Source organism: Mus caroli, unplaced genomic scaffold, assembly GCF_978045245.1.
Source record: "Mus caroli unplaced genomic scaffold, Mus_caroli_1 scaffold_1, whole genome shotgun sequence".
NCBI lineage: Eukaryota > Metazoa > Chordata > Mammalia > Rodentia > Muridae > Mus > Mus caroli.
The window spans coordinates 130,259,002-130,280,821 of NW_028227256.1; the positions used below are offsets into that span (position 1 = coordinate 130,259,002).

General features: G+C 46.8%; 1 protein-coding gene across 1 annotated transcript; it reads right to left on the minus strand.

Moving 5' to 3' along the window:
• Nucleotides 1-1,883: 1,883 nt before the first annotated feature.
• On the minus strand, nt 1,884-12,728 carry Lax1 (lymphocyte transmembrane adaptor 1). The gene is made up of 6 exons (XM_021176503.3): nt 12,488-12,728; nt 11,572-11,808; nt 6,741-6,844; nt 6,277-6,381; nt 5,725-5,795; nt 1,884-3,285 (listed from the first exon to the last, which is right to left on the minus strand). Exons 2-6 carry the CDS (start codon nt 11,655-11,657, stop codon nt 2,428-2,430), a joined length of 1,224 nt encoding a protein of 407 aa, XP_021032162.1. The 5' UTR covers nt 11,658-11,808; nt 12,488-12,728; the 3' UTR covers nt 1,884-2,427.
• Between the last annotated feature and the right edge of the window lie 9,092 nt (nt 12,729-21,820).

The following is a 21,820-nucleotide window of genomic DNA, read 5'->3' on the forward strand; positions in this document are numbered from 1 at the left end:
GACATTCTCTCTCTCTCTCTCTCTCTCTCTCTCCCTCTCTCTCTCTCTCTCTCTCTCCCTCTCTCCCTCTCTCCCTCTCTCCCTCTCTCTCCCTCTCTCCCTCTCTCCCTCTCTCCCTCTCTCCCTCTCTCCCTCTCTCTCTCTCTCTCTCTCTCTCTCTCTCTCTCTCCCTGCCTCTCTTTCCCTTACTCTTTCTACTCTCTACCCTTCCTCCTTCTACAATATGCATAAGCAGGATTAGCAACAGCCACTTCTCCAGCAAGTTCTTGTACCTTTTCCTGGAGAGCAGTAGTCGGGGACAAGGATCTAAGTGATCAGTGTGCTCAGGGTTCCTTGAGTGACATTGCCTAGGTTCTGGGTCATCTTAGTGGACACACACTTCATTCATTCATCCATTCATTCAGTCAGTCATAGAACTAATGAGAGAAGTAGATACTTTTCAAAAGATGAAGTACAGATAGCCAGGAAACACATCACCATCTGAGAAATGCAAAGAAAAGCACACTAAGGCTGGGCGTGGTGGAGCACGCCTTTAATCCCAGCACTCGGGAGGCAGAGGCAGACGTATTTCTGAGTTCGTGGCCAGCCTGGTCTACAGAGTGAGTTCCAGGACAGCCAGGGCTATACAGAGAGAGACCCTGCCTCGAAAAACCAAAAAAAAAAAAAAAAAAAAAAGAAAAGAAAAGCACATTAAGATTTTATCTGACCACAGTCAGTACTACACCGATTAAGAAAAGGAATGTTCCGTTTGCTCTCTTTAGTAGGCCCTAGATTTTATGTAGGTACATAAAATCATTTATGTACAGATGACAGAAAAGCAGAAGTGAGGCTGTCTAACAGAAGGCAATGGTTTTGTGAGAAGAAGAGACGAGACAGGGGAAAGTCTTGGGAAATGGGTGGCTATGTCAGAGTACTTTATATGCTTATGTGAAAATGGCCATAGAGAGAGGCCCACCCGCAGCCATGTGGTGTGAGGCAGGTGGAAGACACCTAGAGGCTTTTCTGCAGCAACATAACCTGACCTCAGTGGGAACTACTACATTATGCAAGTGTGTGGTAGACAGATGGGAGAGAAAGAGAGGTGGAGCAACTTGAACACTATGAAGAGAAGTGGACCTGAAGACACAAGGGTAGAAAGGACTAGCGTGTTGTGAGTAGTCCATTGTGCCACCAGAGGCCATGGTGAAGTCTCGGCTCATGCTGCTGCTGGGGCCATGTCTGGGCTGTGGCCATGTCGCAGTAGGGGACTATACAGGACAAATTCCATGGCTCACATTACCACCAAAGGCCATGCAGACGTCCCTGCTCTGGGCTGTGGCCTGAGACCATGTTGATGTCCAAGGGCTATGCAGAATTGGCTCCACCCTTCAGTGGCTGCTGGACTCTGAGAAAGAGAGCACCTCGCCTGGGTAAAAGTAGAGCTGGCCCTGAAGGAATGGACATAGGTGAGCTGGCCCTGTCCCCTGGCGGCTGAGCTCTCCCTGGTGGGATGGGAGAGCTGTTAGGCTGACCACCCAGGCCCAGATCCAGGGCTTTCAGTTGCTCCACCCCAAGATCTACCCCCATCTATGAACTGCTGGAGTGTGTAAAGTGGGCCAGTCCTGCAAGTCCAACACTACAGGATCTCCATGGCATAGGACAACATGGACATAGGACATAGGACAACCCAAAAAGAAGTGTAGCAAAATCCGGAGACCTCCAACCAGACCAATGACTCATTGCAATGAACATTTGCAAGTAAAGATCTGTGCACAAAAGGGTATACTGTGGAACCACGAGTTTTTTTTTTAATTTATTTATTTTTTTAATTTTCTTTTGCTGGGGGAGGTTGCAAGGGTGGAGCGCAGATAGAAAGGCATGGGGAGATGAATGAGATTGGGGTACATGATGTGAAATTCACAGAGAATCAAAAGTTTAAAAAAAAAGAAAGTGACTATATATCACTCAGGTTAATAAAGTAAAAACAGCTTAAAGGGAACCTGCCCCTCCTTATCTACAATAGATTAACTTATTTGTACACATTAAAAGTAGTTTCAGATCCTAAGGGTGAGATGGACAGCTCCAAATCAACAGGGCTCCTGTCGTTCTACACCCTCACCAGCTCTTCTCAAGCTGGAAATCTCCCACTACCCCAGCCTGATCCTCCTTTTGGCTTGCCTGGACCACAGCTGCTTAGTAGCCAGCTGGAGTTTGTGACCCTGATTACTTTCTATCACATCATGCTTCCACTCTAAGTGCTATGTGCCTTTTTATCCCCAACATCCCCATAACATAGTGTCACTAACTTTCTTCAGTTGTCCTGAGAGCTAACAGCAATCTTGCTCAGGAAGGATTTTCTGGACTTCCTAAACTTTTGCTTTGGGGAAGCCTGCTAGTGCCCAGTTCTTCTTGGCCTCCTTCCCCTCACCAAGTGAGTCCTGAGGGCATTCAGGCATCTTCGTCAGATGTTTCAGTGGCTAAAGACCCAGCAGGGTAGACCACCTCACAGAGCTTTCCAGCTAGGTCGCCTGGTGTTCCTTCATCAGAAGGATGCTGAGTACCAGGTCCCTGCTTCCAGTCCCTGCCTTCTAACTCAGCAACCAGCACAGTCTCATAGTCACTGGAGTCTTCACTTGACTGCTCTTCTCCATGGACCACGGCACTGTCCTCACCCTGTGCCGACGGCTGAAATGCCATATGATACACTGAAGAGAGGGTCCTCCGGACAGGTTCCCTGTGGTCTACAGTTGACGATGCCACTTCTTCCAGAGTCGGCAGCTGGCTCTCATTGGTATCTACCCATGGGACATTTTCATAATCTCTGCAGCACTGAAAAGCTCCCCTGGGTCGATTCTCTTGGATGTTCTCAAGAGCCAACCCTGTCATATTGACGTAGTCGTTTGAAGTCTGAGATGAATCGTCTCTGTCGCTGAGTGAATCACTGCACTTGGGTCCTGGAGCCCCAAAACCATTGTGGTCAGTGGCATTTCCACAGCCTGCATGCCCTCCTTCAGCAAACTCCAGCGGCAGGGCACTTGGAAGACCAAGGTGATTTTCAGGAGTGCTTTCTATGCGATTTAGAGTCTCACCAGTGTCCTCTGCTGTGGGGATATTGACATAATCATTTGACTCCTTGGAAGAAATGCTGGGGTTACTTCTGGAAGTTTTGACACAGGCATGATGTGCTGAGGAGGCCAGGTGCCTGCACATCTGGGGCACTGTGCCATTGTCATAGATGTCTACTGTATACTCCACAGCATGAACGGACACTCTATGCATCTGAAGGGAACCATTGGCTTGGGGGGCCTGTGAGGAAGGAGAGAGTGACAGCATGAGAGCAGAGACAGGGACACAGCTGCTCCTCCTCTCCACAGTGCCTGGTACTCCAGTCCCTTCAATCGGTCCTGTGGCTTAGAGCTCGGCTCCAAGTCAGAGGCTCACACTGCGAGTGTTTGGATGCCCGGTATGGCTGGAGGATGGATGAAGTGGGCTGAGATTCAGAAAAGCCATGTTGGACCTGAGGCTCAATGGTAGGGTACTTTTAACATGTACAAGGCCCCAGGTCCAACCATCAATACTGCAAAAACATTAAACAAGACAATCAAACAAATGACAGCTGAAGTGAGATGTTAAGTCCCAACAGATTTGGGCTATGGTGAAGGACTCAATGGGGAGGATGGTGGCACGCCCCGGAGAAAGTACACTTCACCAGGAAATGGTCTACAGAGTGAGTTCCAGGACAGCCAGGGCTATACAGAGAAACCCTGTCTCGAAAAACCAAAATAAATAAATAAATAAATAAACAAATAAATAAATGTATGTATGTATGTACACTTCACCAAAGCACACTGGAGGGGCAATGCAGTATGGACTAAAGATGGAGACTTAGATTCAGACTGGGAAGGCAATCCCAGCTTTGCCACTTTGCGCTGCGTGAATCTGAACGTCTTAACTTGGTGTCTTCACCTCCAAGTCTATGGATTGAGGAATATTATAGGGGTTTTGCTTGTGGTAAAAGAATTACTATATATGATGCATTCAGAAAACACTAAAAAGATGAAGAATATTAGCTTCTAGGGCTCCAGAAAGTTCAAGAAAAGCATGTGTACCTTTAATGTGAAATTGCCCCACCTCTCTCTCTCTCTCTCTCTCTCTCTCTCTCTCTCTCTCTCTCATAAGACAAGGTCTTCCCCTGTTGCTAAATAGCCCAGGTTAGACATCGATGGTCAATCCTGCTTTAGCCTTCTGAGTGCTTTTGCAGGAACAAACCTCGTCCAGTTTTATTTTATTTTGTATTTGTTGAGGTCTGCCCCTTCCCTGGAAGCATAGGTGTAGCCATTTTGTTCCATGCCTGACACAAGGTGTTTTCCTACAGATTCACACAGTAACATGAGCACACCCTCACACATGCACACACAAAATACATGAGTAAGAAACAACATGATTGCTGTCCCCCAACCCCGACCCCTCCCCACCAGAGTATTTCTCTGTGTAGCTGTGGCTGTCCTGGAATTCACTATGTAAACCAGGCTGCCCTCAAACCCAGAGATCAGCCTGCCTTTGCCTTCCAATTGCTGGGATCAAAGGTGTGCACTACCGTTGGCCAGCACAGATCTGGTTTTACAGCAGGTGAGTGTCATTTGGCAGACATCCTGCATAACTTCTAAAGAGACAAATCATGTTGTTAGTACAGAAGTGGAGTAGATGGCGGGTGGGATCCTGATCAAACTGATTTAAACTGTATTGTACGATGCCTTGTGCCAGGTTACGACTGCATGAAAGCCTCATTAGACACATCCCTTGACCTTGACTTTCCAGCCTCCAGAAAGGGGAGCCAAATACATCTGTATTCACTACCTACTGCGCTGAGTGACCAGCATGCTCTCATTGACCAAATACATTCTACAACAGCTTCAGTGCTGAATACCTTTGGGAAATCTCTGCTATTTACAATCATTGAAATGGTTTGGCATAGGCCCTAGAAGTAATTCCCAAAAGCAGGTTTTAGGAGCTGGGGAGAGTACTCAGCAGTCAAGAGCACTTGCTTTCAAGTCCTCTTTCAGAGGGCCCAGGTTCAATTCTCAACACCCACACGGTAGTTCACAACCACCTGTAACTCCAGTTCCAAGGGGTCCAACCATCTCTTCTGACCTTCCTGGGCAACAAGGGACACACATGGTGCTCGTATATACATGCAGGTAAAACACTTCCACATATACAATAAAATAAATAAAGATGTAAACATTTTTTAAAGGATGGGTTTAAAGTGTGGTTTGAACACTGACAGCATTGTTGGTATAGTTATGGCCCCCTGGAGTGACCACTCTGAATGGCACAACATTTATTTGGATAAACAAATTGCCATGTCTTTATTAAAATAGTCACTTTCAGTTCTAAGATCACACAGTTGAATGCATGTACCTTTCTTAAAATCCTAAGTGCTGGCTCCTCCCCACACCCCTCTCTTGGCATGACATTCCCATATTGTCTAGGTAGGCCTGGGACTCAATGTACTTCAGATTAGCCTCTAAATGTCAACCTGCCCTCTGCTTCTCCCATGCTGCGTTACAGGAATGTGTCGCTATACCAGCCTTAAGTTAAAGTATTATTTCTTGTCTTTCCAAAGTAGGAAGTTGGGCAGGATGTGTGCCAAATGCCACTTATAGGCTGTAGGCAGATCAAACCCCATTACCCTCTGCTCTCTCGCCATTCTCTTGGATCTCTACCTTTTTACTTGGCTCTTACCTCAGGCTCAGGGCTGTCAGATGCTCTGGAGAGGAGGCTCTCGGTACTGAAACCACTCAGCTGATGTCTCCCTGCAACAACAAAATGAATCCAGAAGACAGTGGCCTTCTGGTGCTTCAGCCCCAAATATCTCTGCATAGATAAATGGGGTTTTATGGAACCTGTGAGAACCTGGAATGTCTGGCACTCTGTGGTGAGAGGGTCAGAGTTACAGGATGCTCCTCTGAGACCTAAACACATTCTAGGGCATGCCTGTGGAGAAGTCCCCATCCCTTGCTGCCAATGCTGGCATCATGGTCTATTCATGTCTTCTCCACCTATGATGTAACTGGCTGTCCTCTGCTGCCTTCAGCCAAGAGAAAGCAGACCCCACACCCAGCTGACTCCTCTCTGTTCAGAGTTGTCCAGCCCAGCCCCCCACTGGAGGTTCAGAGCACTCAGTGCTGTTTTGCAGCCTGGACAGTTAGATAAAATTGCATCTGAGTGGTAAGAGATGCATCTTGGGAGCCTAGGTTTAGAGTATCAGGATTCCACGGATTGGGAGAAACTTACCTAACTCTGTCTGCTGCCGGGGCAAGAAGTCATAAATATTTTTGGCTCGCTGTCTGGGTGGAGGCAGAGTCAGCGATGGAGCTACTTGGAAGTAAGGAACAGGTCCTGAAACATAGTGGGAGAATCGGTCAGAACACAGGCCATGGGGAATTCTCAGGATCAATGGTCCCCAGCAAACAGTCTACACCCTCACCAACTGTCACCGAAGATATAATTCCAATTCAATCAATGGACAAGGAATTCAGTGGGCAGAGGCAGGAAGAGGGAACCGACCACAAGGACACCAAAGCAATGTCTTCTCGATGGCAGATCTACACTATGGCTACTGCTTAGGACCCAAGCATCAGAAAAGGACATCAGACTCCAGAGCGATGGCTTCCCATTAGGAATTGCCCCAGGGTTTAAATGCTGGGCTGAATGACTGGTCCTAACTGCAGCTTAACTGGAGACACACACGGACTCACGCTTCTTCTGTTTCTTCCAGCTCCACAGGATACAGGCAGCTATGATGACCAGGATGATGGTCAGGAGCACGACAAAGCCAGGGAAGATGATCTGGCCTTTCTCTCTAGGAGGAAAACCAGGTGTCATGCTCCAGGTGGCCATAGGATTTGGGCTTGGGAATGTTGGAGAAGACATTTCTTTCAGGAGCTAGAGCCCAAGTGATAGCAGGGAAGCAAAGAGTTAGATACAAGGAAATGGAGGAAAACCACCCTGGATCTCAGATGATTCCCCTGATGGTCAGATGCTCCACCATGGTTAAACATCCTTGAATGTGAAGTTAAGTTGTCCCTGTTATATCAGAAACCAAGGCACCCTGGCATTTTCCTATACATGTGCTCTAATGTTCATATATCGTCTGCATTACAATTTTGAGCTCCTCCAACTTTTGTAGGGAATCATGAGAAAAAAAAGACTCTAAAGGGGAAACTATGATCTGGGAAGAAGAAAAGGTCACCCTACTCTGTGACTCAGCCACCTACTTCATACATCTTCATAAAAACTTCCTTTAAGTCAACAATACAGTACTGACTGAGTGGCCTTGGGTGCTCGCTCCAATCTTTCTTTGGAGTGATTGCTTTGCTAAATAAACCCTGGTTTAAATTGAATATGTCTCTTGCCTGGACATTCGAGGCCTTTAATAAGATTCCTCTTGTAACTCAAGGAGTTAGAGTGGGAGCCAGATGAAGGATGTCGTGGTGATTTGCATGAAAGTGGCTTCCATAGACTCATAGGGAGTGGCTTTATTGGAGGTGTGGCCTTGTTGGAGGAAATGTGTCGTAGGGGCGGGGATTTGAGGTTTCAGAAGCTCAAGCCAAGCCTGGTGTCACTCTCTTTGCTGCCTGCCAATCCTGATGTAGAACTCAGGGCTCCTTCTCCAGCACTGTATCTGCCCGCATGCTGCCATATTTCCACCATGACAAAGATGGACGAAATCTCTAAAACTGTAAGCGAGCCCCACTTAACTGTTCTCCTTATTTTTTTTTTTAAGATTTATTTATTTATATGAGTATACTGTAGCTATCTTCAGACATACTGGAAGAGGTCATCAGATGGTTGTGAGCTACCATGTGGTTGCTGGGAATTGAACTCAGAACCTCTGGTAGAACAGTCAGTAGTGTTCTTAACAACTGAGCCATCTCTCCAGACCAGCTGTTTTCCTTATCAAGAGTTGCCATGGTCATGGTATCTCTTCAGAGCAGTGGAGGAGACAAAAATCTTTTCTGAGAAAGTCATCTCGGGGGGTTGAAGAGATGGCTCAGTGGTTGAGAGTGTTTGCTGCTCTGCCAGGGTTTTAGGGTTCAATTCCCAGCACCTGCTAGTGTCTCACAACCCTCTGCAATTCTAGGTCCAGTGGATTCAATTTCTCTGGCCTCAGAGTACAAACCCATAGTCACACTCACAACTATGCAACTAAAAATAATAAAAAGAAAGAAAAGAAAGTCATCTATGAAGCACAACTTCATGGAGAGAGGAGCTTTGCATATGGGAAAGGAAGCCATTCCTTTGAACACCTTTCAGGTGCTAGAGGGCTTGCACATGATATTTACTATTTAATCTTCACAGAACTCCTATCTTGTTCTGCATCTAAGAATCCTGAGACTCAGAAAGGAAAAGTAGCATAGCTGAGAAAAGTGACATCGATCAGAAGGTGCAGAGACAGAATAAGAGTCTAGGTAGTAGCCGGGCGTGGTGGCGCACGCCTTTAATCCCAGCACTCGGGAGGCAGAGGCAGGCGGATTTCTGAGTTCGAGGCCAGCCTGGTCTACAAAGTGAGTTCCAGGACAGCCAGGGCTATACAGAGAAACCCTGTCTCGAACCCCCCCCCCAAAAAAAAAAAGAGTCTAGGTAGTTCAGGCCCAGAGACCATTCTCTTTCTGTTTTCACACTATCAGCAGGCTTCCAAAGCCAAACACATCTGGCCCAGCATCCCCTTGTTCCTGCTCCCCGGTTTTCTGGCTTGCTGGGAGAGGATTACTCAACTCACAATTAGGGAGTGGCTCTGTGACAGAGTCCAGCTTCCCTGAACTTGAGTAACCCCAAAATGTTGGAGATGGTTTCTAAGCAACATTAGACTGGTGGGTGAAATTTAACCAACACTAGCTCTGAGCAACCTTGCGATTTTCTGGCAGACGGCAGTCATGGCTCTGCTTGGGGGTTGACATGGGACCAGATGATTGCAACATCAGGCAGCTATGTTCACTCTAGCAGGAAGTAGGCAGTGGAAGTCTGGCAGGAATGAGCAGCTGACCCCCAAATATTAACAACAGAGAATACCTGGAAAGATTTTTGTCCTTCTGAGTTCTGGGCTTACTGATCCAACGTTCTATTGGCTATTTCTTTTCGGTTGTCCAACAGATACCTCAGACCCAAACTGGGCTCCTATTCTGCCTTCATATACTGACTTTCCTCTAGACTTCCCACCATCAAGTGGTACAGTCCAAACCTTTGGGCATCACTCCCGATTGACTGCTCTTTCATGCCCTATTTTCAAATAATCAGCTTTGCCCTAGGCAAGGGCATCCGCTGTAAGTCTGGTCACTCTTGTTCTTCCACTACTACCACCCTGGCATAAGCCAAGATGAGTTCCGGCTCGATTTATACAGTGGTCCTCCTGGCTTTTACTTTTGACCTCAACATATCATGCTCACCTGTGAGCTCATACGATCACTGTAAGCCATACTGTGTCTCTCCTCCACTGAGAATCTTCCATGGATTTCCATCATGCTGACAGTGAATCTCTAGTCAGTACTTATAGTAGGGATTTTTTGGACATAATGTGATCTATCTTCTCCTGATTAACTTCTGGGCTCATTTCAACCCCCTTTCCCCCTGATGCTGACCACCGTGAGAGCTTGCTATTCCTGCTCATCCATGTGAAGAATAGTTCTGTCTTGGATCTGCATGGCGGAGCCCCTCATTTCATTAAGTCTCAGGTATCTTCTCCTCCTTCCAGAGACCCTCCCCAGTCACATCCACCACTCACAGCTTTCTTACTCAATTCGGTTTCTTCTTCAAAGCACTTATGGCTGATTGAGAGTATACATTTATTTGGTTATGTCTGCTATCAAGCGCTGCTGCTGACTGAGCCTCAGGGAGTCACGGTCTTGCCTATTCTGTTCACTCAGCATCTCAAGCCACATGGTAGGCGCTTCATGAATATTTCCTCAGTGATAAGTGAATGAAATAATAAACGAACAAACACAGAAGTAGTTTTGAGAATAACACAGTCATGGTAGAAAATGACTTATGGCAATTATCCCAAAAAATTAAAAATAGAATTGCCATATGCTCTGTCAGTCCCACTACAAGAACTTTATTCAAAGCAAATGAAAACTGTGTCTCTACTCCTGTGTTTATCAGAGATGTTTGTACTGTCATAATCTTTGCAGCAAAAGTCACCATAGCCAAGATGCAGAATTAACCCGCGTGTCTATCAACAGATAAGTGGATAGAGAGAATTCGGAATACACATGCAAAAGATATCACTGAGCTTTAAAAGGGAAGATGACTTGTCACTTGAGACATGGTGGATGGACCCAGAGGACCTAGTGTTAAGTGAAAAAAACCCAGGAACAGATAGGTCCTGCCCCGTCTTGCTTATATGCAGAGACTAAACAGACTGAACTCAGAGACTCAGAGAGTAGAATGGAGGTCACCAGGGGTGGTAAGGGAGGGTTCCCAGAGATGCCAAAGGTCAGGTAGAAGGAAGAAGTTCAACATGGCAATGTTGAAAGTAATGGATTCTTGAACATTGCTTAAAAGTGTCTCGAAAAACAAAAAACAACAAAAAAAAAGTGTTATTTGAAGCATCCTCTCATAAAAGGATATGTCACGTAATACATATGGTATTTAGCCATCCATAACACACATGTATTGCAAAACTATGTGCTAAGCATAATACATAAGTACAGATTTTATTTACTGATTACAAAGTGAAAAAGAAAGAGAAAACAACAACAAAGCAAATATCAACTTAAAAAAGAAATAATTTTTAGGGGTCAGTGAGAGGGCTCAGTGTGTAAAGGTACCTGCAGCCAAGCCCGACACCCTAAGTTTGATCCCTGACACCCATATGATGAAACTGACTTCTGTAAATTGCCCCCTGACCTCTACACCCTTCTACTCCCCCCAGATGTAATAAAAAGGAAACTCATTTTAAGAGGGTGCTCCAGGCTTCAGCGATGGATAGGAGCTTGGTCCTCTTCATTCATGTTTGACCTACGCGTGACACTGATTTACCCTGGTAACCACACTGCCTTTTCCTGAAACTTCAGCAATTTAGGAACAGAATACACTGTCATTGGGGTTTTACTTTGATGGAAGAGCTGGAATTTACCCATTCTAATATTTCTAAAATCTCAGTGCCCTATCAACAGATGCTTTCCTTTTGTGTATTTGAGATTGAAAACTTCCGGAGTGCGTTGACATCCGTGACTAGCTCTGTAAGGTCCTAAAACTTTATGATGTCTGTAGTTACATTTTTCATTCATGACAAGGGCTTTAGGATCTAAAAACTCTTTGCGGGGATTAGGTCAAGAGGTTGGAAATCACAAGGGCAGAGGTCAGGACCTCTGAGTGGAAGAAGATCCCCTCAGAAATTCACCTCTCGCAGTCAGTCAGTCCCTCTCCCCTCAACCCCAGTATTTCCTTTCTTCCCTCCCAGCATCCCTCGGGAAACAGCTCTTAGCTCCCCCAGTTTGCTCATCTTGGAGGACCCAGGTCTGGGTTGGAAATAGACCATTCCTGTAGGAGATCAGGGGACCCTGGGGCTCACTTTCCCAAAGCACTCACCCCTGCAGGCTGCCAAGAGTCCCCTGCCGAGTGCTGGGCTCTGAGTTCCTTCTTGTGACCTCTGGAGGGGCCGGGGTGCTGTACATCACTGGACCTCTGAGGGGCTTTGCAGCTTCTAAGCCTTCTCAGTGTCGTGACTGACTAGCCAGTATGGCTTCCACTTTTCTTAGCTCTTTTTAAGTTGCTGATTCACAGAGGGGAAAAAGGGCAAACTGGTATGCATTTGCATATAATCACCTTTTAAAAAAAAAGTAGATAATAGAATGACAGAAAATTCTCCAAATCTCTATGTATTCCAAATTGTATCATTGTGTACTCTTGAAATTTCTTATTTAAGTACCCAAGATGATATATATATATATATATATATATATATATATATATATATATGTGTGTATATATATATATATATATATATATATATATATGGGGTAGGACCTTGAACTCTGATCCTCTGCCTCTGCTCCCTCAGCACTGGGATTTCCAGGTGTGCACCACCACACTCATGAAGGTGGTTCTGGGGCTGGATCCCCAGGGCTTCGAGTACCTCATGCAATGCAGCCACCTCCCAGCCATTCTTCCTAGATCATATTCACCAAGGTTCTCGCATACAAAACCGGTTTTTAGTTTTTATTTCTTTCTGAAGCTTTTAATCTTCTGTTCTAGAACATTCTCCCAACAAACTGCCTTCTTTGGGCTGGTGCGATGCTCTGCAGGTAAAGGTGCTTACTGCCAGTTTAATGACCCAAGTTTACCCTCTGCATGGATAGTGGAAGGCGAGAACCGCTTCCTACAAATTATCTTCTGATCTTCCGAGACACACACACACACACACACACACACACACAGAATGGCTGTACCATCACCACTACTACTAACAGCAACAACAATAGTAGTAAGACCCAAACCTCCCTACCTTCACTTGAAATTCCAGGCTGAGCTGGTAGAAGGTTCATCAGAGTTGCTCTACTGGAGGTGGCCACAATGCCCACTGCAGGAGCCGTGCTCTTTCTCACCCAGCTGTCTGTGCTCCCAGTGTGAAGCAGTAGGGCCACTCTCTAGTTTCTGCCAGTTGATGGAAACATGAGGGGCCTGTCGGGGAGTAGGGAGGCGACTGCCAAGAGGCCCAGAGTTTTCGTGAGAAACTCTTCTTCCTTCAACCCCCAGGGCAGTGTGAAAACAGCAAACCACTCTGGCAGAATGGAAAGAGTCGCTGACAGGAAGCACCCTCCACCGGCGTGCTAATAAGGCCAGGTCACAGGAAATGCTCCGCTCAACCCAGACAGCAGGAAACCCACCTTCAGCCCTCCTGTTCCCCACAGGCACTCTGGCATCTGGGGCCCATGAGGTTAAAGAGTCAGAGACATGACTATTCACCCTGGTTTTCTGAGTGTTAAAAACCTCCAGGGTCAAAACGCGAAGGTTTAAGACAATGTGCTTGCGTAGCTATTGTCCTTGGTTATCTTTACTTACTTATGCTTTTCACATCTATTTACTGTGTCTGCACACATGCCGTGCCACAGGAGTGGGGGGTCAGAGAACACTGGGGGGAGTGTGTTCTTTTCTACTGTGTTGGTCTCAAGAGTCAAACTAGGGTGTTGGACAGAGGTAAGTGTTTGCATCCAATGAACCATCTTGCACACTCTGGTTTTTTTGTTTTTTGTTTTTGTGAGGCAGATCTCCCTTCAGAGGTCAAGTTGACTGAACTCATAGTACCTTCCTGTCTTAATGTCCCTGGTGATGTGCTTACAGGTGTGAATCAGGCTCAGGGCTCAGAATGGTTCTTACCCCTGCTCCCAACCCAAGACAGGGTTTCTCTACACATCCATGGCTTCTCTCTCTCTCTCTCTCTCTCTCTCTCTCTGTCTCTCTGGTTTTTCGAGACAGGGTTTCTCTGTATAGCCCTGGCTGTCCTAGAACTCACTCTGTAGACCAGGCTGGCCTCGAACTCAGAAATCCACCTGCCTCTGCCTCCCAAGTGCTGGGATTAAAGGCGTGTGCCACCACTGCCCTGTTCTGTATTTCACTACACAGGCCAAGCTGGCTGACCTCAAATTCTCAAGAGATCCTCCAGCCTCTGTCTCCTAAGTGCTGGGATTGAAAAAGTGTACCACCAATGCCTGGCCTTAGAATGGTTCTTAGCAGATCTCAAGAGCGCTAGAATTAGTTGTTTAGAGAGCCGTACAGATCTGGCACCCGCTTGTGGTTCCGTGGGTGGACTGGCTTTATAAATAGATCTTCTGCAGGTGATAATGCCAGAGGTGATCTGAGTTTCACACTCTCAGAGCCTCTGTTCCGGTATCATAGTGGGAATGGAACGGAGCCCGGGTTACAGGGCCGTTGGACACTGTTTCTTCCTCAGGGCTTCTGGTGAGGGGCTATCTGATGCTGGCCTGGCTCTGCTGCTGCCAGTCCCAATCCTGGGTAACCTCTCATTTCAGGTACTGCTGGGTTCCTCGCCAGCATTTACCTCAAGCTCCCAAGCTTGGGAAAATATTTCGAGTTTGTTTCTAAACCCCCTTCCCTTTCGCTTCACGTGTGTCGGGAAACCAACCCTCCTGGCGAGTCAGCCAGACACACCACGAGTCTGTAGAGGATGCAGGGAGCCTCTCTCACGACACTTGCCAAACCAGGTGGAGCTCCAGGTAACTGGAAGGGGTGGCCTCCGTGCCTTTGCCATTCTGCCTCTCTGGGACCTTTCAGGTGCACGCTGGAGTCCTTGGCTTCCAGAGCCCGGACACAACCTACTTGTTCTGGTTCTCCCAAGGCCCAGAGTACTGTGCAGGAAATCCCACCACGCCAGGCTCCAGGGAGCCTGCTTAGCTAGAGACAGATGGTCTGGGGGCTGGGACCTAGGTCTCTGCCTACATTTCCTTGGGATCAGATTTGAATAAAAACTAGTATTCCTCTAACCTGGTAGTGGTGGGAGGCAGAGGCAAGAGGATCTCTGAGTTCGAGGCCAGCCTGGTCTACAGAGTAAACTCCAGGACAGCCAGGGCTACACAGAGAAACCCTGTCTCAGAAAACAAACAAAAATAAACCAAAACAACAAACCAACCTCGGATTCTGCACTGGATTCCTTGCTCTAGAGACTGGTGGCCAGGTTGCCCTTGTGAAGGTGAGTGGGGCCTCAAGGGAAGACAGGTGGAACTGACCTCAGATGATAAGCAAAATCTTTTCCCTGTGTGTGATCGGCTCTTTTGTTTGTCCAGCCCGCTGCAGGCCTTACCTCCCCAGGTGCCATTCCAATACAGTGCCTAAGGAAAACCACCTCAGAGCTGCCGGCTCCACAACTTTCCTTCCACAAGTCAAACCTGGCTAAGAGATTAAGATAAGGTGGGGAGTACTTTTTGAGAAACAAGGTGCATGTTTTAAACCGGATTCTTCTAGTGTTCCTTAAAACCTTTCAAAATCATTTTAGTGTGGTGTTCGATTATAAACTAGTAGGGCTGGCTGGTTTTATTCTAGCTTTTTCTTTGGTCAGGGTCTTGCTGACCTTGAACTCTCAATCTTCCTGCCTTAGAATTCCGAGTGCTGGGATTATAGGCATATGCCACCATACTAGGGTTAGATTGGCTTGAAATAGACTCAATTTATGTATATTGGTGAGCAGTCTCTTGATGGGGGGGGGGGTGTTTGCATGCTACGCCATCAGTGCCCATAATGCCAAATTCTTTCAGATGTCTTCTTCACATAGGCACAAGTTCAGATTCTAACTACCCAAAGGATCCTGGCAACAGTAAAAGTTAATACACAATATTGTTGTGAAAATTAATTGGTCCACTAATGAAAAATGTCTGGTTCTGAACTTCCAACACACACATACACACACACACATACACACGAGCTTATTAAACAAGGCCTGCTATGCTGTTATAGTGACATTAATCTCATCCTCTAATTAATTAGAACTGTTCCCACTGCCCTCCATTCCACTGTTACTTTAGTCCTTAAACACAGGGCCAGCCTGGCTCTATCTCAAACAAAACATCAGTAACTCCCCGTTCCATACCTATGAGGCAGGGCTCACTGGGGAGCCAGTCTTAGGTTCTCCCTTGGCATGGCACCTGGTCTAGATGGTGGCTCCCCTGTGAGTGTGTGCATTACACAGAGGCCCTATCCACTCTCACTTTGTATGACGGGTGCTCAGGTATCTTCATTTCATAACCATTTTTTTTTCCTTTTGTAAAAGACCTGTAAAGTCATCTCCGAAGCCCTGTGTTGGTCCTTTCTGGCATGTAGACCTTGAGGTCATCGTTACTTTTTTCCTTGGACTCTCAGATTGTTAAAAACATCAAATATTATCTTTAGAAAAAAATATAATAACATCGTGTGTGTGTGTGTGTGTGTGTGTAAAAGAAAAATGTGGCTCAAGAGTCACCGCTGAATGAGAGAAAAGAAATAAAAAGGAGGGACAAGACAGGACATGAGTATTCCTAGGAATGGTGGAGGAGAAAATGTAGGTAAAGGGAGAGCGTAGCCAGAGGCAGAGACATCTGGGAGAGTCCAGGACAGATGTGACCTGGTGCTAGGTGAGGAGATGGGGGAGGGGAAGGAAGCGGGGAGAGAGGGGAACCAGGTGCGGCAGCCGAGAAGGGAAAAGGTAAAACCAAAATGTCTGGATTATACAGAGAAGAGCCTCCGAGGGAAGGGCAGCACAGCCCCTGGGCTGGAGAGTTTGGGGTAGAAGGCGGGGTATGTCAGCCATACAGTGTGGCAAGTAGGGACTGGGGGATGCTGAGAGAACCTGGAGGCCAGATCTGCTTTGTTAGGTTAAATAGACACCTCAGCCATTTGTCCCTCTGTGAGCTTTCCTCCCTAGGACCTGGGTCTTCTTCTGGGTCTCCATCGCTCTGCATGTGACATGTTTTGGGAAATTTCTGCCTTTGATGTACATCTTGTCTCCCTGAGTGGTCTCTGAGACCCTTGGGGCAGAAGAGTGGAACTCCCTAGTCTAAGAACCCAGAGTCTCACAAAGATGACTGGGTCTCTCACACGTTTTCTTCAGCGTTTCTTGCTGCATTTCTGATCCACAGCAAGTCGGTGTGAGATACTGGGGATTGCTCTGTGGCTTTTCATTCTCCCTGCTGTGAACACAGGGGACAAGGGACAAGGGACAAAGGTCAGTGCTGCTCTCACAGGGAGAAAACCTGGGCACTTATCACCAGACTCTGTCCTACAAAGGTGTTACCAGTAGCTCTTACATTCCTGGGGAGGAAAAATGTCTAAATTGCCTTGTGTGAAAGAATGAAAAAGAACCCAAAGCAGGTTTCCTTTTTTGGGCATTTTGGGGCTGGGACTACCTTAGATGACTGGGAAAACCCCAGGAGGTCTCCCTTCCCCCTTCATTGTTCAGTCCCTGAGGCCTTTCCAGTCAAGACAGGTCTCAAGCATAACAAAGACAGCGAATGCCTTCTTTTTAAGTTAAGGATGTGAGAAAGCCAGTATGGTTCCCTCCCTTCTCAGCTCCTGCCTCCACCCCACCCAAGACCTTTGAGCAGTTTGAGTAACCTTCAGAAGTGAGGATTGAGGCCAGGCCTTGGGGGTGGTCTCTGCACCCTCACTAAGACAGGGACCCTGAGAGGGGAGGTGGTTGGTATTGATTGAGTAGGAACTTTCAAGGGCAGACCAGGCCTCTGCCTGCTTGGTTCTAATGGGAGTCTCTAGCAGCCTCTACAGTGTCCCAGGAGACCTACCAGCCTGTCAGCCACAGAATAGTAGAGATGAGGCACATCTGCTATTAACAACCCAACTTTTCTTGGCCCTCAAGCTGCAAGAGGCCAGAGTCCCTCCTCTAAGAGGAAAAGCCAGCCCCTGGGCCCTGGCAGGAAATGGTAGCACCCAGCACAGGATATCTGTGATAGCCACAGCAGGAACCAGATGTTTGTAGCAAGTCTCAGGGGAGGGGATGGGCACAACACCTACCTGTGACCCAGATGGCAAAGGGACAAGGGGAACCAGAAGGCAGAAGGTGTAGGTCAGAGCTGGTTTCTTTGTGCCTCTTAGGGAGGAATAGAGATGCCCAGCACTAACCATTGTGCCATCTCACTGACAGAATGTCCCAAACACTTGATGGGTGGCATCTCCTTTTAGCTATTTTGTGTGGCATAAGACAACAGCATGGCAATGGGGCTTGGACCTCTCTGTACTTGTAGGAGCTTAGGTCACCCGAGTATGGCTCTCCACTGGCCCAGCAGATAGTGGGGTAGGTCATTGTACCCTCTGTTATGATCCCCCAGTGAACCATCATTGCCCAGAAAGAAGCCTCTAGACTCTGACTGTTCCATTTGCACTTTTCCTTTGAGTCTCTCAGTTCAACCTTTGATCTCCTTTCAGGCCCCCAGACAAATAAGATCTCTGCTTCAGGGCCAACCCTTTCTGGCCCCTTTTCATTCAGCTCACTTGAATGTCGTCTGGATTTTTGGGGTCCACAAACATCTGTCACAACAGCCTTCTCTGATCACTCAGTTCTCCCATCTTGTCATCTGTGTCCCGACACTCCCTAACCCCCATCCCCAGTTTACCTCACCTTAGTCTCCATCCTGGTCCTAAGTACCCCCGACAAGGTACATATTTGTTTTGTCCCTTTTCCATGAGACTAAACTGAAAGGGGGGGGCAGGCGCGGCGGGGGTGTGGGTGGGTAGTGAGGGCTTTGGGCTTCGAGTAATTCAACTTCAGTGCACATGCCCCTGCCGTGATCAATACTGTATTTGCTTACTGAATGAGTAGACAGTGTCCAAGGACAAGAGACAAGAGTACAGTGGACTCCCACAGGTCTTGCCGGGCACAAGTTTGGTCAGTCGATTGACAAAAGAATTCTCACACTTCAGGAATTCGTGTTTGTCTTTGTTCCAGACACAGGTGGCTGGGCTGGAGGGCAAGCCTGCTGGCGCATGTCCCGGTATGTGGGAGTGTTCAAAGCCCACAATTATGCTGCATTCCAGGGAGAGAAAACAGTGGAAGAGAACTTCCATTCAGGCTCCGAGAGTTATTAATAACAGCTAAAGACCAGGGCAAGAATAGAAAGAGTGTCAGAGTTGGAGAGACCCTGAAGTCTTGCAGCAGGCAGGTGGCAGGGTCAGGATCTGACCGGGCCTTTTCATTCCCAGGCCTGGCTTTCTCACCTTGCCTCAAGGGGCACCTCACTCCTGGACAATTTACACCATTCCAGCTGGAGTACATCTCTGGGTTTCTAAATAACTGTTGTTTCTACATCAAATTCCAGAAGAGTTCTCCATTCTACTACACAGTCAGCTAGATAATACTATCAACTCCAATCACTATGTTTTATAGATTTTTATTTGTGTGTGTGTTCCTGTGTGCATATAGATATATGGAGGCCAGAGGTCCTCCTTGAGTGTTGTTCTCAGCAGCCATCTACCAAGGATTTTTTTGTCTTGTTTTGTTTTGTTTTTCTCTGTGTAGTCCTGGCTATCCCAGAACTCACTCTGTAGACCAGGCTGGCCACAAACTCAGAGATCTGCCTGTTTCTGCCTCCCAAGTGCTGGGCTTGAATGTATGCACCACCACTGCCTGGCCCACCCAGCTTTTTTCTGGTGCTCACTGGTTAGGCTTGCCTGGCTGGCAGGCCAGTGAGTCCTAGTGTTCTGTCTTTGTCACCCCAACACTGGGGTTACAAGCACACACCACTATGCTTTGCTTTCTCATGTGGCTTCTGGGGACTGAACTCAGGTCTTCTTGCTTGAATGGTTAACACTTTGCCACTAAGCTGTCGCCTAAGCACAGCTTAGTCTGAAGTGCTGGCGGAGACCTTCTGTAGGAGCTGTTTAATGATTTTTATTTTAATTTTTGTACATTTTAACTTATGTGCATGTGTGCATGCCTGCTATGTATATGTGTACCCTGTGTGTGGGAAAGTACCGGTGGAGGCCAGAATTTCAGACGCTCTGAAAATGAAATTACAGGCGGTCGTGAGCTGCCTGATGCCAGTACTGGGAACTGAACTGGGATTCTGGAGAAGAGCAGCAGATGCTCGCAGTTGCCGAGCCATCTCTTCGGTCCCGAGTTCAATGTTTCCAAGTCATTTAAAAAAGGTAGAGCTGGGCTGGAGAGATGGCTCAGCGGTTAAGAGCACTGACTGCTCTTCCAGAGGTCCTGAGTTCAATTCCCAGCAACCACATGGTGGCTCACAACCATCTGTAATGAGATCTGATGCCCTCTTCTGGTATGCCTGAAGACAGCTACAGTGTACTCATATAAGTAAAATAAATAAATAAATCTTAAAAAAAAAAAAGGTAGAGTTACTCTGGAAGGCAAATCCAAACCAAACACAAGGGGCTGGAGAAATGGCTTCGTGGTTAAGAGCACTTCCAGAGGTCCTGAGTTAAATTCCCAGCCACCACATGGTGGCTCACAACCATCTGTAATAGGATTCGATGCCCTCTTCTGGGGTGTGTCTGAAGACAGCTGCAGTGTACTCATATAAATAAAAAAAAAAAAATCTTTTTTTAAAAAAAGATGTTTACATTAAAAAAAAAGGTCTTTTTACTCTTTACAGAAGACCCAAGTTAAGTTTCCAGCACCCATATGGTTGTTCACAACCATCTGTAGCTTCAGATCTAGGGACCGATCTGCCTTCTAACCTCTGTGAGCACTTGGCATATGCACGGTGCGCATAGATACATGCAGGCAAATACTCAAGACACATGAAATAAAATAAATCTAAAAAACAAACAAACCATCCTCTTTTGACCCTGGGCCTTACTCTGTAGCTTAGGTGGGTCTGGAACTCAGTACACGGCACAGGCTGTTCTTGAACACATTGCTGTCCTCCTGAGTCACCACACGGGTCAAAAAAAAGAACTCAAACCAAAAATGAAACAAAAGAAAATCTAAAAACAGGACTACTATTTTTATGTAACACCTGTGCTCTGAATCATCTTTGAGGGCTTTCTGACCATCAATGTGTGTGTCTGGTTTTTGGATTCAGTATCACAAACAAAAGTTTTAAGGAGGTCTAGCGTGAACATCTGCGATTTGGAACAAGTCATGTCCATAGCAGTATTCCCCAGCATAGGAGTAAGAATGAGCTTAACCTGAGCTTGTTCTGTGCTGGGATGAAGTGTCTGCTGTGAGGAGATGTCTCTCTACGGGAGGCACATGGAGGAAAGTGAGCAGCAGCTGGGTTGGTACACAGAGCCTAGGTCTGCTGAGAAGAAGCAGCAGAACCACCCCTTGCAGTGTGGTGATGCCAGCCAGCAATGTCAGCGGGCTTCAACCTGTGGGTCTAGACCCCTTTGAAGGAAGATCGAATGACCCTTCTACGGGGGTCACCAAAGACCATCAGAAATATCAGATACTTACATTATGATTCATTATAGTAGTAAAATTACAGCTATGAACCAGCAATGAAAATAATTTTATGGCTAGAGGTCACCTCAACACGAGGAACGGCACTAAAGGAACCACTGAGCCATGCAGACAGCTCAAGTATTTGCTTTGCCTAAAATTCATGAAAAGATGCGTAATTTCTGGGTGTCATTTGACTTCCCAAACACATGAACTATTAACTCCTTAGTTTAACTGTAGAGACTGCATGCTGTGTGCGTGACATCATTCTCTCAGAGATGGCAGCCACTATTCAAGGGGCTCTCTTGTGTTTTCTAGGGTAAGGGAAGTGGTGCTAGTCAAGAGAGAAGAGAAGTCAAGCCTTGTTGCTAGCTGGCTCTACATCAGGAATCAGATACAGAAAGCACCTGTTTCCAAGATGAATGCTTCCTCATGTATACATATAGCAGACTATTCCTCTTGTTGTCTTAAGTTTGATTTTTTTAAAAGATGTATTTATTTAATGTATATGAGTACACTGTAGCTGTCTTCAGACACCTCAGAAAAGGGCATCAGGTCCCATTACAGGTGATTGTGAGCCACCATGTTGTTGCTGGGAATTGAACTCAGGACCTCTGGAAGAGCAGCCAGTGCTCTTAACCACTGAGCCATCACCAGCCCCCTTGTTTTGCTTTTTGAGACAGGGCCTCTTTACATAGCTCTGCTTATCCTAGAATACACTCTATAGACCAGCCTCGAACTCACAGAGATCTGCCTGCCTCTGCCTCCCAGTGCTGGGATCAAAAGTATGTGCCACCATGCCCAGCCTATTTCTTATGACTTAGGTTCACACTCAGTGTAAAAAGAAGCTAAGGGCATCACACACAAACAAGGATTTGGTTTACAGTAGAGCTACAAAATCATCTGCCTGTGAAAACAGGCCACTCATCCCCTCCTTTC

Bases quoted from the DNA above. Each gene is read 5' to 3' on its own strand.
- Lax1 (XM_021176503.3), bottom strand. From the start codon at position 11,657: ATGTACAGCACCCCGGCCCCTCCAGAGGTCACAAGAAGGAACTCAGAG. The intron at 6,845-11,571 runs GTGAGTGCTTTG...TTTTCCTCCTAG, and splicing joins ACTCTTGGCAGCCTGCAGGG to AGAGAAAGGCCAGATCATCT. The intron at 5,796-6,276 runs GTAAGTTTCTCC...TTGTTGTTGCAG, and splicing joins CCGGCAGCAGACAGAGTTAG to GGAGACATCAGCTGAGTGGT.